The sequence below is a fragment of the Otolemur garnettii genome, unplaced genomic scaffold (assembly GCF_000181295.1).
Source record: "Otolemur garnettii isolate 467f Iridium unplaced genomic scaffold, OtoGar3 scaffold00009, whole genome shotgun sequence".
NCBI lineage: Eukaryota > Metazoa > Chordata > Mammalia > Primates > Galagidae > Otolemur > Otolemur garnettii.
Genome location: NW_003852404.1, coordinates 10,946,620 through 10,964,897, shown reverse-complemented (window position 1 = coordinate 10,964,897; position 18,278 = coordinate 10,946,620). Strand labels below are relative to the sequence as shown.

Genomic DNA, 18,278 nt, shown 5'->3' with positions numbered 1-18,278 from the left:
GCCTCCCAAGTAGCTGGGACTACAGGTGCCCGCCACAACGCCTGGCCATTTTTTGGTTGCAGCCATCATTGTTGTTTGGCTGCCCGGGCTGAGGATTCGAACCCACCACCTTAGGTGTATATGGCTGGCGCCTTAGCTGCTTGAGCCACAGGTGCCGAGCCTCTATTTTCATAAAAGGTTTTTACTTTCAAGGATGAAATGAAAATAGAAATGTACATATCAGCATGTATGTTTATAGGAAGAAAGTACCAGCATCTTGGTGCTGTAGGTTTAACAGCATCTGATGAAAATCTATTCCCATTTCGAAGGCAGTGACTGGGGAAGGCTCTGCAGTGGAGGGAATCCACGTGATGAATATGGTCTCAGAGGCACAGCACTGCTTTCAAGCTAATGCCTTTCCAGCATATTTCTTAATTTTCTATTTAACTTAATTAAGACCAGAAAACACTAGCGTCTCTGGTTACAGCCTTCCCATTGGTCTATAGCAGGATCTATATATTGAACTTGATAAACATTCAAAGGGAAGGAGGTAATTCTGAGAGGCATGCATGCCACTCAGCATAGTTTATAGGCTTTGGTTCAATACATGCTAATTCTCTCAAGTTGCTTACCAGCCACCATTTGTTACTGAGTTTGCAATAAAAAGCTCTGAAGTTAACCAGCCTCCTTGGGCTCATCCAGTTACACAAATCTCAACTGAAAAGACATGAATGGTGAATGAGTAAATAAGAAATGCATAAAGCATAAAGTGATTATTTACTTTTCAAAAAAATGAGCTTAACTTACCAATAGTTTAACATTCAAGCCCATTCTGATTTGTTTTAAAAACTTTCGACTATATTCAAAACTTAAACATTGCAGTATTCATTTCCCCCCATGTTAAGAACTTAGCAAATAGTTCTTAACTCATTTATCCTCTATTACCTTGGGTACCGATGTCCCACGTTTTCCTTGGAGATACGTGCTATGTACATATATTTTACAAAATGCTTGATATTTCTTTTGTGACCAAAAAGAATGAGCAAAAAATACTAGGCTGTAGGGAGAAGGATGATCAGTAGGATTGTGTAAAAATTAACATAGTCAGGTTAAGCACTGCCATTTCTTTTTTGCTTTAGAAAACTTACACCAACACTATCATATTGACTGAAAGGTAATTTAATTGGAATCAATGTCCCATAATGACTAAATACTGATTAACTGGAACCTCTTCATGCCATCACCTCCTAAAAAGTACCCACTAATTCCTATCCTTTTTGTTTCCAATGTTTCGTATTGAACATTTATTGCCCCGCGGCAAGATTTCACCAAAAATCATTGAGCAAAATCTTAACTGAGTGACAAAGCTGTGTTCCATAATGAAGAGTCTCTCAACTTCACGTTGTCCCACAGGTTCTACAAAGAAGTTTCCTGGGATCTCAGGAAAATGTTAACATTTGGATGAAACATTCAGAAATGAGAAAAGAAAGGTGCTATGGACATTGCCAAATTTTTTTAACTCAAATATTGAGAATCTGAGTGTGAGGCAGTGAATATAGACCCACACCAAAAACTTACTACGGATAAGAAGGCTGCAATCGTGAGACACTGGAAAAATCAAGACAACACAACTGGCACAAATAGACAGATGTCCATGAAAATGTTTCCTAATTCTCACTTCCACTGAGAAAATGCTTAAGAGTAGGTGAAGTCAGGAAAACAATTATGGAAGGGAAGGTGAAGTCAGGAAAACAACAGCCTCCTGGATGATTTAGACTTAAAACACCAAAAAAACTCAGAATTATAAAGAATGGTTGGTTATTTATCTTTTAAACAGTTTAATTCTTAACAATTAGAGACTGCTTCATTTTTCCAGATCTAGAAATAGAAAGTTTATTTAAAAAAAAAATCCCTATCCAGCCTTTGCTAATTTAACCATACAGGATCCTATATCAAGTCTAATTCCTCTTCAGATTGCACAGAATGTTCAACAACCAGAAAAGAATGTCATCTTTTCCACCTCTACGGCAAAGTGGTACCCTAACAGCTGTGAGACAGAAGGCTCAGGAAATGCTCAGCTCACTTTTTAGGAGTGGCAGGCGTGCGAGCTTTCACAAAGAAAGAAGCAGGAAACACAGGACCGGGGAGCTGGTCAGTGAGTGATGAGAGTTTGGCCTTAAGTAGTATTTAAGTTCGGTAGCTCCAAAGCCTCCCAAGGTAATGGGAATTAAACATGTGTGGTGCAACTTTGGAGAAAAATTCAACTTTTCTGTGGATGGGGGGAAGTACAAGTCCTTGATTTTTCAAGCGTCTGGTCCATATAATAGTCATTAGCTCAACAGAGTAAGAGTTTATTCTGAATGGAAAGACACAGCTTTGTGCTATGTTTATTTATTTTGGGGGGAGGGGGTCTGGAATAAATGAAACTGTTTTGGCCAGGGTCAGGGCTCACATCTGTAATTCTAGCACTTTGGGAGGCCCATGCAGGAGGGTCACTGAGGCTAGCAGTTTAAAACCAGCTTGCGCAACATGGGTAACATAGCAAGATTCTATCTCTATAAAAAAGAGAAAAATTAGCTGAGTGTGGTAGCAAACACCTATAGTCCCAGTTACTTGTGAGGTTGAGGCAGAAGAATTGCTTGAGCCCAGGAGTTTGAGGCAGTAAGCTATGATGATGCCATAGCACTCTAACATTGGCAACAGAATGAGACTCCGTCTCAAAAAAATTCTTTTAACTATTGTAATATTTAAAGCATTTTTTAAACATATAATATATATGATTCTGGATATGAAGCAAATCATGCATTTTTAAGTTGGTCATTCAGTGTATCAGCTTATAGGTACATAATTAATTAAAAAGGAAATTTGGAACATCAAGTACACACAGACATAGGAACTTACAAAATGAAATTCATCGTAGAACAAGAAATTCTAGGTGCACGAGAACATCACTTTGTAATAGTTCCAAATTTAGACTTAAAAATACGAATGAAAAGTACCAATTATAGCTGAGCTTGAAAGTACTGAAAACAGTCCATGTTGTTAGGGAATCCCATGTTTGCAGAGTCCAGAATACATGATATAATTTGGTAAGGGTTAAGAAGATATTAGTTCTAAGTGATAATATCTGGAGAATCTATAGAAAAACACTCATTAATTTATTCACTTATGTTGAAATAACATTTACTAAATACAGCATTTTGTATTTTTCAGCCACTGTATTTAGGGTGAGGGAGATCTCGGAAATATTTATGTATGGCTCCAAAGATGTGGCCTTCCTCAGATAATCACCAGCAACATCTTGATTTATGTGTTCAAAGAGGGACGGATAAAGTCTTTGAGAAGGGATCTAGAATTTTCTCGTCCTTTCCAAGGTGCAGAACTCAGTGTCACATCAAACCATACATTAAAATTTAAACGAACCCTCCCTCAAAGATGCTAACTTAACAAAAATGGCAGATAATGCCCCAAGATTTCAGGCCTGTGACTACCCGGGACCATTTATTATTTTTTATTATGAACAGATTTATGCATGTCAGAGGTAAAGGTTTAACAGGAATCTGACTTTTTAGAGTAATACAGTTTTCCCTAATCCAGTTTTTCAAATTTCAAATAAACATGCTATCTAAATCCTTATGAAGTGATCCCAGTGTCAGAACAAGAACCATCAGGACCAATCTAAAATTATTCCCTGAAAAGAATGCTGGGGTGGCTAAACAAACAGACAAAAATACTAAAATCATCCCCTTTGATAAGACATGAACCTCTGGCAAACACTGTCCTTGGCAGCCCCTTTCCTGCGAGGGCTGGAAGAGTTTAAATGTGCATTTGTTAGAGAGGCCACTCAGTCCTCATCTTATTTTTAGCCCTATCAATGACCATTCAGCAAAGATCTTACTTCAGAGATGTGGACTTTCAGCTGGAATACTTCACTTCATGTCTGCTAATTAAGGTTCCGCTCTCAACACCCACCCCCTGCCCTGCTCTGGCAAATGATCCCCACAGAATCCCCCTCCCTCCAAGTGTGTTTCTCCAAGAAAGATCTCCAGTGATCTTTGATCTGCAGAGAGACATAAACAGACTTTTTCAGAGCAGCGCCTTGCTAGGACAGAGATGTTTTTGCAAATAGAAAATGAAAACGCTAACGTGAATATTCTTTTTCAAAAGCCCTTTGTTCCAAGAGGAAGTCTGGTCTAGTGAGAAGGCACCGCCGCGGGTGGCAGTGATTCACGGTCTGCCCTGCTCCTTGCCAGTGGTGTCACCCTGAACCAGCCGCTCCATCTCCAGAGACTGCGGTGATGTCACCCACAGAACAGGGTCGACACTATCTTCCTACCTGGAAGAACTCCAGGAGCGCTCTTGGGGCTCTCCCCGGCTTTCAGCACACTACAACTTTGTACATAGACAGAAAAATCAAGATGGTGAAGAAAATCAGTGCAAACAAGTGATCCTTTTGATTTAGTTAAATAAAAAACACAGAGAATTCTACTTCCAGCCAAGATTGAGGAAAAGGAATAGGATTTACCCTCCAGTCTGAAACAACCAAGGAAATGGACAAAATATATGAACAATGTTTCTGCAAGATATTAGACATCATGTGAAGGGCAGTGATCCCGGGGAAAGGAAGGTCCTATAGCCGCCAAACCTACTGCCCTGTGTTTCCAGGCACAGGTCAGGAAGGGGGGGACGGGGCAGAGCCTGGAGGACTCCCAGAGTCGAGGCTATGAAGTGAGAGTGTGCAGAGCACAAGCAGCTAAAATTCACAGGACAGGGCATGGGTGAGGAGAGCGTTGCTCTGACCGAGACCCCGGAGATTTACAAGGCTGCTCCTTGACGATGAAGCTGAGTGATGATCGGCGCATGCATGTGAAAGAAACTGAGGCCAGAGATAAAAATCCCTGACGAGGATCTGTGGTAGCAGAGCCCGAAGTTCACACAGAAGTGAAATGGTCCTTGTTTCCACGGGACCGGTGGGAAAACTTAGCATGCACTGCAGATTACTCAAAAGGGTCCTGCCTCACTAGTGAGAAATAATTAGCTACCAGGCAGGTAACTGCTCCAATTCTACCTAAGAAAATCTAAAAAAGCAAAATTCAAAAGGCTCAAACTATTTCCAATTAACTATACTCCAGAACAAAGCCAAGAATATTACAAAAGCACCCAGCACTCAACAAAGTAAAATTCAAGGTCTGATGTCTAGTAAAAAATTACGAGGCATGAAATGATACAATAAAATGCCACGCGCAATGAAAAAAACCAGTCAAAATTGACTCACTGTTGACAGACACATTATAAGTGGCAAAAATGGATATTGAAACAGTTTTTATAACTGTATTCCGGAGGTTCAAAAGTTAATTTGGAAGATATTAGGAAGGAACAAAAAGCCAAGAGTGAATTTCTTGATACTTAAGAAAACTATACACTAGTACATGAAATGATGAGGTGATACCTGGCCTGACAGAATTAAGGGCAGACTGAACTACACCCAGGCCACCATAATTAAATCGCTCAGACCTAGCGATAAAGGGAAAACAGTAAAAGCAGGCCGATCTTAAAAAAGACATTATTTACAGAGACATAAAGCCATCAGCTGTCCTGCTGGATACGATGCAGTGAAGAGGACAAAGGCATTTCATGTATGTAATGCAGAAAAAATCCTCAATCTATAATTCTCCACCCAGTTAAAAAGAAGAAAACCTTAAGACAACAGTTGAAATAAAGCCATTTTCAGATGTCCCCAAGCAAACAAATTCACCACCAACCTATGAAAATAATACCAGCTGGATCCCCGTATAGAATTAAGAATATCAGAAATGGTGACTTACACATAGGTAAATGTGTAAGTTATTTTTTTTATGATTTGAAAATTCTTCAAAATATTACTGTTTAAAGAAAAATAACAACACCGTAGTTTAGAAAAAGTAGGCCACAGCTCAAAGAGTAGGAGAGGAAAAATGGAAGAACTTTATTGTAATGTTCTTACCCAGCTCACGAAGTAGCAAAATGTTATTTGAACTGGCGTAGTATGATTAAAAATATTTTCTATAAACCTAAATGCAACCACTAAAGTAACCAATAGTTACAAGCAAACAAAAGAGGTAAAATAGAATCATGAAATATTCAATGAGTCCTGCAGCCCCCAAAAGGTTAAAAAAAAAATAAAAGGACGAGATCAGACAAATAGAAAACAAATAGCAAGATGACAGATTGAGATACACAGGATAAACCCATTAATAACCTCATTAAATGTCCACGGTCTTCCCAATTAAAAGACAAGACCCAACTACCTGCTCTCTATAAGAAATGCACTTCAAATATACAGACACGTTCAATAAAAGCACGAGAATGGAAAAACACACTATGCTAGCATTGATCAGAAGAAAGCTGGATGCCTTTGTTAACATTAGGCAGAATAGATTTTGGAGCAAAATATACTAACCAAGGACGAAAGGGTCATATTATAATGAGAAGGGGCTTCAAAGAGGGCATAACACCCCTGAACATTTACACACCTTCAAACAAAGCCTCAAAAGACACAAAGCAAAAAGTGATAGCACTGCTAGGAAGAAGTAGGTCAATTCCCAATTATAGTCAGAGCTTCACTCTCCCTTGCTCAATGCTGATAGAACAAGCAGACATAAAGTATACCTATGCTCAGAACATTGCCTGGGTTTAAAGTAAACGTCCCACTGAGTGTCCGTGAAGAAACCTAAGCCTCCATCACTTGGTAAGTCTTTTTGAGCTTCTGAAAACCACAAATAAGCCATGTCACTGCCGGCGTCATCACTGATGAGGCCTCGCCCCCAGAGAATACGACCACTGTTCTGAGCCAGAAATTCAAGTTCCAGTTCCTACCGGTTCTCTAAAAATTCTTACAACTCAGCCAAGGCTCAACTTTCCTTGACCTCATTTACATTATTTATAGGATGAGGGGGTTGGGTTAGGTTATTTCTAGGATCCTTTGCTAAGGACTGAATGTTTGTGTCTCCCCTAATTTGTGTGTTGAAACCTAACCCCAGTGTGATGGTGCTGGAGGTGGGAAGTGATTACATCCAGAGGGCAGAACTCTCATATGTGGGATTATTACCCTTACAAAGAGGCCCAGAGAGCTACCCTGCTCTTTCCACTATATGAGAACACACTCTGAGAAATGGGCCTAAGGACCAGGAAACCTCACCAGACCCCAAAGCCGCCAGTGCCTTGATCTTGGACTTCTCAGCCTCTGGAACTGTGGGACATATATTGCTTATGCATGCAAGCCACACCTCCTACAGAATTCTGTACAAGTAGCCTGAGACCAACTAAGACATCCCCTCAGCCTCTGTGGTTCGGATTGCAATTACACCATCAGTGCCACTCCCTCAGGAATATTAAGTCAGGCCCTGCAGTGTAAGTCCTCGGGAAGCCACTCTCAGTCACTGCTCAGAGAAGTGTCAGCACCTATGGTGCTGAGAGGGGCCTGCGGAGGCAGGTGCCCTGTGATCCTTGACCTGTAAGATGGAACAGCCAAGAGGTTGAACCTGTGAGTAAGGGGGCTCCTGGCTTTCTCCCACTTTCTTCTGTGTGGCTTCCACCCTGCAGTGGCCCAGCCCCACTGCCTGTGCTGTGACCTGAGTGAGGGAGACCTACCCGCGGGGGGACGGCCTGCAGGGCGGTGATGTAGTTCTCCAGGGCCAGCCGGCGGCGGTCGTTGAGCATGGCCTCCACCCTGGCCATGTGCGTCTCCACCAGCTGCTGCCGCTCGTTGGCTGCTTCCTGCTCCAGAGACTCCACTTTCTCCTGGAAGTGCTGCCATCATAAACACACCTCAGTCAGGGCTGAGCAAGGGGGATGAACAGCAAACCACAGTCACTTTAAAGAGACTCCCTATTCCATTTTCTTAGAGTGATAAAAACTCTTCCAAAGGCTGCACAGCCGTTCCAACATCTTGGTTCACTCTGAACCTTCTACAGGTAACTTCCTTTCCTGCACTCGCCACGCCCCAACACACCTAATTTCCCAGTGAAAATCAGTCTTTCAAAGGGTCCCTGAAGACTGAATTGACCAATGACAACACTGGATAAACTTACGTACTCCTGAATCGCTCACATTGGAAGTATATACTTTTAAAAATTCCCCTCTTAGTGAAAGTACTTTCATAAGTAATTCACCATGATAATCTCTCTGTTTTATTAAGGTAATTTGAGACTGGCTTCACTTAAAATTTCAAATTCTCATATAATTCTTGCCAGGGGAAAAGTAGCAGAAGTTTATGGCCCCTATAAAGACACATTATTAATAAAAAGTAACAATATGAGTTTTATGGCAATAAATCACAACTTGATACGACTGGGAGCAAACAAAAAGCAGGGTTGAAAAAATTCAGTTGCTACAGGGAGATTCAGGATAGTTCAGGTTGATGGGAAGATAGCTAATCACACGTGAGGTTCAGGAGTGCCTCCCTGAGGGCAGGGAGTGGGTTTTACCTGGATAACTGCCTTCTTATCAGCTTTAGGCAAGTTCTTTGCTTGGCGTTCTGCTTCTTCCCATTCTCTCATCACCTATAAAATAAAATTTAAAAACAATCTGAATTTAAAATCATCACTTTTTCCTTTAATTATAGATTTAACCGGATGGATCACTATATTTTTAATTTGTTTTAAGTGTCTAAAATTTGTAGCTAATTTTTATTATGAATCCATAATCCAAATAATTTAACTGATTATGAAAAAATAGATAATCTGGTTTCAAGGCCTATAATTCTAGTGAATGTATCTTTCTCTGGAAGAAAGCAAGAAACAAAACAAACAAACAAAAAAACCACAGGAAAGTAAGGAATGCAAAAATGACTAAGTAGCATCTGTATGTTTCGGGATAATGCATCCCTGTGAAGTCCAAGTCAACCTCCCAGCAGCAAAATCTTGGGTGTTTGAGTGCAGTTCTGACCACCTGCCTCTGTGGCTCTCTACCCCAGTCATCTGCAATGCTTGTAACAAGTAATTCTGCCTCCAGCTTGTCCTGGCCTCTCCCTACTCCCCTGTCTGGGTTATAGTTCTGCTTACTCCTGACCCTGCCTGGCCACAGCACCGGCCTCCCTCGAGAATCTCTTCACTCATTCTCCTCCTGGCTTTTCTGTCTATCCCCTACTAACTCCAGTATTTTTCTTCTCTTCAGATAGTGGCTTCTATGTTTCTAACACACATTTTTAAAAATTTATTTATTTTTATTTCAGAATATTATGGGAGGACTATTTTTGTCATTCTAAACCTTAGAAAACGTATCACATACTCATTCTCATCAGAATAATATTTGACCTCCTACAAAGAACTATCTAATAGCAGCCTATTAAACATAAAATACCATCTTTAGAATGGTCACACCCGACCGCTGAGAATTGGGTGAAAGTCATTTTAATTTTATGTAAAGAAACACCAACTATTCACAAAAGGCAGATGCTAACTAGATAAGGTCTTCCATTGGAATGCCTGGTAAATTTTAGTCTCTTATGAAAGCAAATTAAAACATTTAATCTGTTTTATTGCAAGGCAAAGAGCAAATATGACATTTTATGTGTGTGTATCATGAACACAATCACAGTGCCCTGAAGAAACAGAATGTGGGAAGGGAGAGACGGCTTCTGTTGTCACAGATCCTAAATCCAGCCTCTTAAAGATTTGATGGGCAAACAGGGCCTTTGCTTGCTGACCCAGTCATGAGTAGCAAACATTACTCAATCTGCCAGAATTTCAGAGAAGACACATTATAAAATTCTGAATGTAGCAAAACAATTTTTTCTTTTTTGAGACAGAATCTCACTCTGTTGCCCTGCGTAGAGTACCATGGTGTCATAGTTCACAGCAACCTCAAACTCTTGGGTTTGAGCAATCCTCTTGCCTTAGCCTTCTGTGTAGCTGGGACTGCAGGTGTGCACCACCATGCCTGGCTAGTTTTTCTATTTTTAGTAGAGATGGGGGTCTTGCTCTTGCTCAGGCTGGTCTCAAACTCCTGACTCAAGCAATCCACCTGCCTCAGGCTTCCACCATGTTAGAATTACAGGTGTGAACCACCGTACCCTGTGGCAAAAAAATATTCTTGACAAGTGACACTTAATAAAAAGGTGCTATGGTCTGAATATGTCCCCTAAAAAGCATGTGTTGGAAACTTAATCCCCAGTGGAATGGGGATTCCACTCCACGATTGTTGAGCGGTCAGGCCTTTAGTTAATATCATTACTGAGAAAACAGCTTCATTATTGTGAAGAGTGGGTTGTTATAAAAGATTTTGGCTCTCTCCTGCTCTTCTGACGCCCCCATGGATGGCACAGCACCAAGGCCTTCACCAGAGGCTGGTGCTATGCCCTTGGACTTTCCTGTCTTCAGAACTCTAAGCCAAATAACTCTTTTTCTTTATAATTTACCCAGCCTGGGTTAGTCTGTTATAGCAACACAAAATGGACCAAGACCCCAGGTATGTCTGTTTTGTTGGAAAACGATGCTCCCTGCTCTCAACCTTATCATTCACCTGTATTTCCCTGAGAAACGTTCACTCATTGATCTGAATGCAGAAAGTAGGAGCCTGCACCTGCGCATGTTGTTGAAGGAAAATGACACTAACTTCTTACCACCCATGGTTGGCTCTTCCTTTCCAAGTATATGAATTGCTGTCAAGTAGAATTTAAGTGCAACTCAAACCTGAACTAGGTAAAATGAACAAGGAAGGATTAAGGAAGCAAAATACTGGCTTGTTGCCAGATATGTATTTGCATACCTTGTGCACTTCTGAGGTCTGAGAAAGCATGATTACTGCACTATAAGAGTCTATTAATCTTTAGGTATTTACCCCCAAGGAATTGATTGTTCTGACATCCTTCAAGATGGAAAAGAAGAAAGGGCTTGGAACAAATAACTATTGATAAAAAACTTCTATGAGACAAAACCACATCAAATCACCACAGCAGTGGCCATGGTGGCTCATCCCTGTAACTCTAGCAACTTGGAAGGTGGAGGAGGGAGGATTGGTAGAGCCTGGGAGCCCAAGACCAGACGGAGCAACATAGCAAGATCCTGCCTCCGTACAATTTTTTTTTTAAATTAACTTAGAATGGTGGCTTGCACCTGCAGTCCCAGCTGCATGGGGGACTGAGGTTGAAGGATTGCTTGAGCCCAGGAGTTCAAGGCTGCCGTGAGCTATGATTAAGCCACTGCACTCTAGCCTGGGTGAGAGAGTGAGACTCTATCTGAAAAAAAAAAGAATTAAAAAATAAAACAGTAGTCATGTGGGTTTCTGACTAGCTATTTTATTGTCTATTAGGGTTAATTCTTTGTATAAGATACCAGACAGCTTTCCCTTGTCATGTTGAAATTATGGAGAAAACAGATGGAATAAATATTCCATTACACTTGAAGAACATATCAAAAATAACCTCAAGGTTCACAGCAAAATTGGGACAAACACCCTGCTGTGATGAACAATAACAGAACACACAAGAAAAGAAACATAATGTCCCAGTTGCTTTGGTGCCTCTATGAAGTTAATAAAGGGCACCTGTGGGCGAGGGGGATATTGAAGACTCTCGTTGCTTTATAGATGAGATAAGCCTTGCTATAAAACTATTTCAATTTCCTGCTTTGAGATTGTCACAGTGGCGGTATTCTACCAAGAATTCTTCAGGCAAGGAACCTCAAAATTAGTTGGAGATAGAGCCCAGTGTTTCATTGGAATGTGAAAAACTGAACTTCCCTTTACATTTACATTTTTGCTAGTTCACCTCATACAATTGGAACTTGAACTTTTAGCTTTGAACTGGGGGAATAATTCAAGACATATATTTAGCAAGTGAGTTGAAAATAAGTACTAGTACGGAAATATACTTAAATTCTGATTTTTAGAGCAATATATCAATATCCTACACTCCCAAGAAACAAATTACCTGTACTGTCCTCTCCAGACTGCTCACTGCAAATGAACACACATTGTAGGCTGAGCAAGTCCCCAGCACCAACAGAGAACGTGTCTCATGGCTGGCAACATTGCCACTGACCCTGTATCATGTGCCGTCCAAATCTGTCTAATTCAACTGATTCTTCATGTTGATGGAAAAGAGGCCATACGCAGTAAAATAATTAATTTAAGGAGGTTTATTCTGAGCCAAATTCAAGGCCCATGACCTGGAGCCACACCCAGGAAGCCTTAAGCAAGTGGACTCGAGGTGGTGGTGTGACGGTTTGGTTTTATACATTTTAGGGTGGGCAGGGATTACAGGTGAGGTCATAAATCAATATGTGGAAAACATACATTGGTTTTGCCCCCCAAAAGATGGGACTTCTGGAAGCCGGAGCTTACAGGTTGTAGGTGAGTTTAAAGATTCTTTAGCTGAAAATTGGCTGAAAGAGTTAGGCTCTGTCCAAATGACCAGGAGTCAGTGAAAAGGAATGCTTAAGGTAAATGGTCTGTTAATTAGAGACTCAAGTGGTTTGTTATGTTTATTGAAGGGCTGCTGATAGGTCCTGTGTAGCCTTAGGCCTGTTAGGGAGTCACAAAGGACCTCTCTAAGAAGGAGAGGGACACGATAAGGCCTGTCTGATCTCCTTTCTCATGGCTAGCAACTCAGTTTTAGAGACCCCCTTGGCTAAGACGGGGTCCAGTCAGTCAGTTACTGAGGGGAGTCTTAAGATTTTATTCTAGGTGACACTCACAACACTCTGTGGGGTTAGGCAGGAGCCATCTCCATTTTCCGGGCCAGGTTAAGGCAGATGCTCAGGGCATGCAGATCACAAAGAAGGAAGAACAGAAAGCAAGACCTCGGGGCTCTAAGACCAAGCTTCTCTACCCTGTGGCTCAATTTCATTACAAAAGGGAAAATCCCCCAGGTAAGCTAAGTCTATTTTTATTTAGTAGCCTTCAGGAGAGAGGGCTCCTTCTGAGATGTTGCTGCTTATCTTAAACACCAAAAAACTTCTGAGTCAGATCAACTTTCACTTTGAAGGATTTCATTTTAAGGATGTATGAAAAATGCTACGTTCTTAAGTAGTAAAAACACTGTTCAGATACATACTTATACTTGCTAGACGCTAGTCATAACATACAGTACCAAAAATCTACCGATCTGGAGCTATAATCCCCTCAAAAGCAAAATGCCAAGTGGACCAAAATCCTCTGTGTTTGTAATAAAACATACTATATGTAATAACAAAACTATAATAACAAATCAATTTTAAAAGCCCCCACAATTATTCAAATTTAAAATTCTCAAGCTCTGGACCTTGTGACTGATCTGTACAGTCTTATAAAGCAATTTTCTGCTGGATGCACAAAGGTGTCATTTTCACCTGGATTTGCAGATCTTCACAGACCTGGCCGTTCCCTGCAGAGAAGACAACTACTACTCAGTAGAGCTGTAAGAGGCAGGCAAGTTCAAAGTCAGAGAGTCCCTGGAATTCAGCATCATAGATTACGAAGATGAATGTCTCAGGAGTCTCACTTTCCTATGACCCCTGGAGTCTAGTAGACAGCATTCTCTGCTCCGGGACAACATCTCTTAGACTATTTCAGATCTATCTGATAACTAAAAATGAAGAATAGCTATCAAACCTTATATGAACTATGGATGTGCTAAAAGAAAGCTGAATTGTTATTCTAGCACAGACTATCATATTTGAAGCTGTAAGTGTCTTTAACGTGAGGCTGCTTCTCAAAATGATCAAGATACAGGAGGGGGAAAAATGCAAGATTAAATTTTTTTTTTTAATAATGACTAAGTGGGTCCAAGAACAAAATGTAAGGTTAGTAAGGCTTATATGAACTTATGGATATTATAAAAAGGTTTATAATCCATTCGGCGAGATAAGACATACATATCCAAAATCATGAATAAAACAGAAGAGCAAATATTTGAATTAAGTGAAACGTAAGAGCAATGACTACCTGTCTTTTTCTGAGTACCACATGGGCATAATGAGTGAGTGAGATTTCTCAATGTAAAGAAGAGAGTGAGGACATTTCTAGAAGAAGTCAATGCTGACAGAATGAATTAAATATTTGCTTTACTATTGTTTTTTTTTTTTTTTTTGTGGACTTCGTATCCCCAGAATTGGATTTTTGAGGGTAGCGGGAAACCTCTGAAAGCTTCAGAAAGAAAAAGATAAGATTTAAGTTTAAAGAGGGACATTTTACTGGCAATAACTGTGATTCACAATTCTCCTGTGCCTTCTTTACAACGATTATATATCTGACTGTGTCTTCCTAATGAAAAATCCGATCTTTTCAAGAATTGGCTTCAGGTGAAACCTCACTATTCCACTGTAAGTAGCCCTCTAGTTCAACTCTCTTTAAGATTTTCTTACAAACATGGGCAACCATTAGAACTGTAACACAGAGCCATATTGTGATTATAAGATTTTTTTCCTCCTTAAGTTACTATATCAAAGTATACCCATGTATTGTGGCTAATCATTTTAAAGGAAAAATAAAAACTAACTGTGTTATGCTCGTCTAGATATGTTATTATTTAATAGCTCTATGTTTTAAAATGTAGCTTTTATTATTATTCGGGCATGGTGAGGCCCACCGATCAGTAATGGCCAGTCCTGAGAAGACAGCCTGTTACAGTCTCAAGAGGGAGTGTACCCGCCCACATGCAGGGCCCCGGAAGCACCAGCGTCAGCCAGAAGTCAGCCAGAAGATACGGGGTGGAGGGGTGGGGTGGGGTGGGTGGGGAAGTGTGGACTCGTGGTTTTCACGCAAAGGAATGGGAGAAGCAAGGTAAATAGGGTTAGGACTAATTAGCTTGAGTGATCAAAGCAGATGGATAATAGCCCAGAGTGATAGAGCCAGAGAAAGAGGGTAGTTGGGGGTCATGGCTTTGGATTGGTTGATTAGCATGAGAAAACACGCCCCTAGGCCACGCAGGTGCTATCACTGGGAATTAGTTAACCCTGGGAGGGGGAGCCTCCCTAGGGTAGGTAAGGCCTCCCATCAGAAAATACCGTAAACAAAATCAAGATTAATAGTCTACTAAAGACGGCTTATGATCTTCGAAAATATATGGCAGCATAATTCATGAATCATGTTTAATGTCTGTCAAGAGACCTTTTAAGTATTTGTATTAAGTATGACAGATATTAGTCAAATCTTCTGATAGTTACCATGGAATACTAACACCAAGAAAATGAATATTTGACTTTAGCCCGAAATCTTCATTCATTCACTTACATTTCCCTGGGCCACTGACATTGCTTTGTGCTAATATGGGAAGCCATTCTTCTTCTTCTTTTTTTTTTTTTGGATACAAAGTCTCAAGCTGTCATTCTGGGTAGAGTGCAAGGGTATCACAGCTCTCAGTTCCTGGGCTTAAGCGATTCTCTTGCCTCAGCCTCCCAAGTAGCTGGGACGACAGGCTACTCCCTGGCTATTTTTGGTTGCAGTTGTCATTGCTGTTTGGCAGGCCCAGAGATTCAAACCCGCCAGCTCCGCTATGTGTGGCTGGCAGCCTAGCCACTTGAGCTAGATGCTGAGCCACGCTCTTAAATTTAAATTTCTATTCCCTTATCTATCATCTAGGACACTATGTAGATGAAATGATCATGATGGTTCAATTTAGCTTTAAGTTTCTTTGGTCCTATGAAATGGTAAGTTCAAAGTTACAATAATCTGGTATTTAATACAAAAGCATTCACCTTGACTAAAGAACATTTTAACAGATTTCATTTATAACATGGTAGTGACAGGTATTACATATACACACAGCAGTAAAACCAACCAGTACCTTTCTTCAGTAGAGAGAATGTTGTGGGCATAATTTAATTTGTGCTTCAAAATCCTAGTATACCTACTATACCTGGATCTTTTCTAGAGAGCATTCTCATGGAGGGTGCAAAAAGTCTAGGACAAATTTGCCTGGCTCTGCAGAGACTGAGGTAGAAGAAAGCTCAGATTTCCTGACATTGCAGGGCCCAAGGATGGAAGAGTCAGACTTACCTGGGACATCCTCTCTCGGTGCTTAGCCTCAAGCCTCTCTTTTGCTTTCTGGAAATGGGCATGTTCGTTCTCATCCCCGGGTGTCTCGAGATATTTGTCGACGGCGTCAGGGGTGCTGGCAGCTGTTGTGGGAACTATAAAACAAAAAGGAAACAAGTCTGAGAAGAAAAACAGAATACCCAATCATTCAAAAGAAAGCCACGTTTTCAGTTATTTCCCAGAACAAAAGAATTTAGTAAAGAAGCATATGAAAGATGTTAGTGCTGTTTAAGAGAACACCATGAGATATTTCCTAGCACAGTGAGGATGTGTTTCAACACTTTCAAGTACAGGGTGAAGGAAAAGCTTAAAAACAGTCCATTTTGTGCTTATAGTATATTTAGAGGTTTTTTTTTTTTTTACAAAATAAGCATGCACAGAGCAGAAACAGTTGGTGCTTAATGCAGAAATGTCTTTCCAAATCTTCATGCTTTGCTAGATTGCTCTTTTGCAATCTTGAAAGTAAATGATGATAACATTAATTCCACATGTTAAGATTCCAGCAGACACCAAAAAACTTGAAAATTAGCCTGTTGGCAGAACAACACCTCAGAGAAGAGGAAAGCTCTACAATGTATTTTAGAGAGTTTGATTACAAAGTTATTCTTCACGGGACAGTATTTCAAACACTACAGAAAGAAATGTATTTATCTATAAATGCCTTTTATAAACAACAAAAGGACCTTTCTGCTTCCACTAATTTGGCAATAGTGAATGAATTCATGATGCTAGTTGTCAAAAAGAAAGTGATTTCTATTTTAAATTCAACTAATACTGCTAAGCAACATTGAGCTGCAATATACACTGTCGTTTTATGGGGAGACATAAACACCCATAAAATTGAAGAGTAACTGTAAAACAAAAGTGTCCTAACTCATAAGCCAAGTGATTTATAACACTTACACACAAGCAGCTTTCCAAAAGATGAGTGATGACTAGTGAAAATTCAGAGTATTTACGAGATTAAAAAATAAGAAAAGAAAAAAAAAGAGATTTTGACTTAAACAAGAAAGTATTTTTCAACCTAAAAAAGAAATGAGGGATTTTCACTGTGTTTTCAGGCCAAATCAACTTCACTGTTTTATTCTAAAGATCACTCAAATATCATCAGCAATGCAAGTATTCTTCTTATCTAATCACTTGGGTATTATATTTAGGATATAGTATTCCAAAGTAGACTTGAACAAGAAGAATTTATGGCTAAGTCATTTTGAAACTAAAGTGTAAGTTAAATGTGTTTTGCACATGTTTCAAGAAAATAGCTGGAATCTTAACAATTCAAAGCTTTAAGATAGTAACTAAAACTGGAAGGCTTTTTTTTTTTTGTTAAATAATATCTTTCACGTTAAAGAGAAAAATTCATTCTGATTTTTCCCCCTCTACTTCAATCTTGATTAATAAATATTTAAAAAAAAAAAAAAAACTGAAGTAACTGAGATGATCTATCCAGAGGTTGACTCAAAGCAGACGGAAGGAGGAAGGGGATCTTTCTGGAACCCTGACACCCTTGCCTCTGCATTCCACGTAGTCAGTGAGGGCTGGTAGTCTTTCTTAAATCTGTACCAAAGGGGAGGAGGAAAGAAAGCGTGTGTGGAGGTTCTGTAAGTAGGTACCTCTAGATTTGAATCAGGTCAGCTGTGACCAACAATACCACATTTAGGCACTCCACCCCACTCCAATTTCTTTATCAAGACATGGTAACATGCCAGAGGACATAACGGGAGTGCTGGAACATGAGACTCTACACACATGTAAGTCATCCAGTAGAGAGTGGCACACATGGTCCTCCATACCTGTAAGCCACCTTCCCTCCACCTCTGTGTATTACATCCTATTCAGATCTTAGAGCATATGCTAACCACAAGAATCAGTCACTTTTATTTCTGATCCACTGAGAATGAATTACACACAGGATCGTGACGGGCCATCCATGAGAAAAGTATGATATGTTTTTCTAAAAAGATGTTAGGCATAACCCACATAAAAGGGTGAAAGCATTACAAATAAGTAAATTCTTAATTTATAAGATCAAAAAAATAACTTTTGATATTAAATTCTTATATAAAAAAATCTCAAGCCAATGTTTCTCAGCATAACTTCAAGTAAATCAATATATAAGCATTTTTAACTTAATCATTTTCTCCACTTGAAGTAGATGTGGTATTTAGCATTTTAAATTTGTTTCCCTTGGTTTTAATCATGTTCTCAACTGCTAGAGCTCAAATGAGAACAAGTAAAAGTAAAAGTAGAAGATAACATAGTAACACTCTTTTGGTATAGTATAATCTGGCAGAATGACATGATTA

The 18,278-nt window shown here is 39.9% G+C and overlaps 1 protein-coding gene across 4 annotated transcripts in view; it reads right to left on the bottom strand.

Moving 5' to 3' along the window:
- The window catches only part of APP (amyloid beta precursor protein), a 272,685-nt gene that overhangs the window by 71,306 nt on the left and 183,101 nt on the right, over nt 1-18,278 (bottom strand). For all 4 annotated transcript variants that reach the window (XM_023509699.1, XM_023509700.1, XM_023509703.1 and 1 more), the window contains 3 exons: nt 15,934-16,067; nt 8,445-8,519; nt 7,609-7,767 (listed from right to left, as the gene is read on the bottom strand). In XM_023509699.1, the coding sequence (XP_023365467.1) occupies nt 7,609-7,767; nt 8,445-8,519; nt 15,934-16,067 (368 nt within the window). The remainder of the gene's footprint in view (nt 1-7,608; nt 7,768-8,444; nt 8,520-15,933; nt 16,068-18,278) is intronic.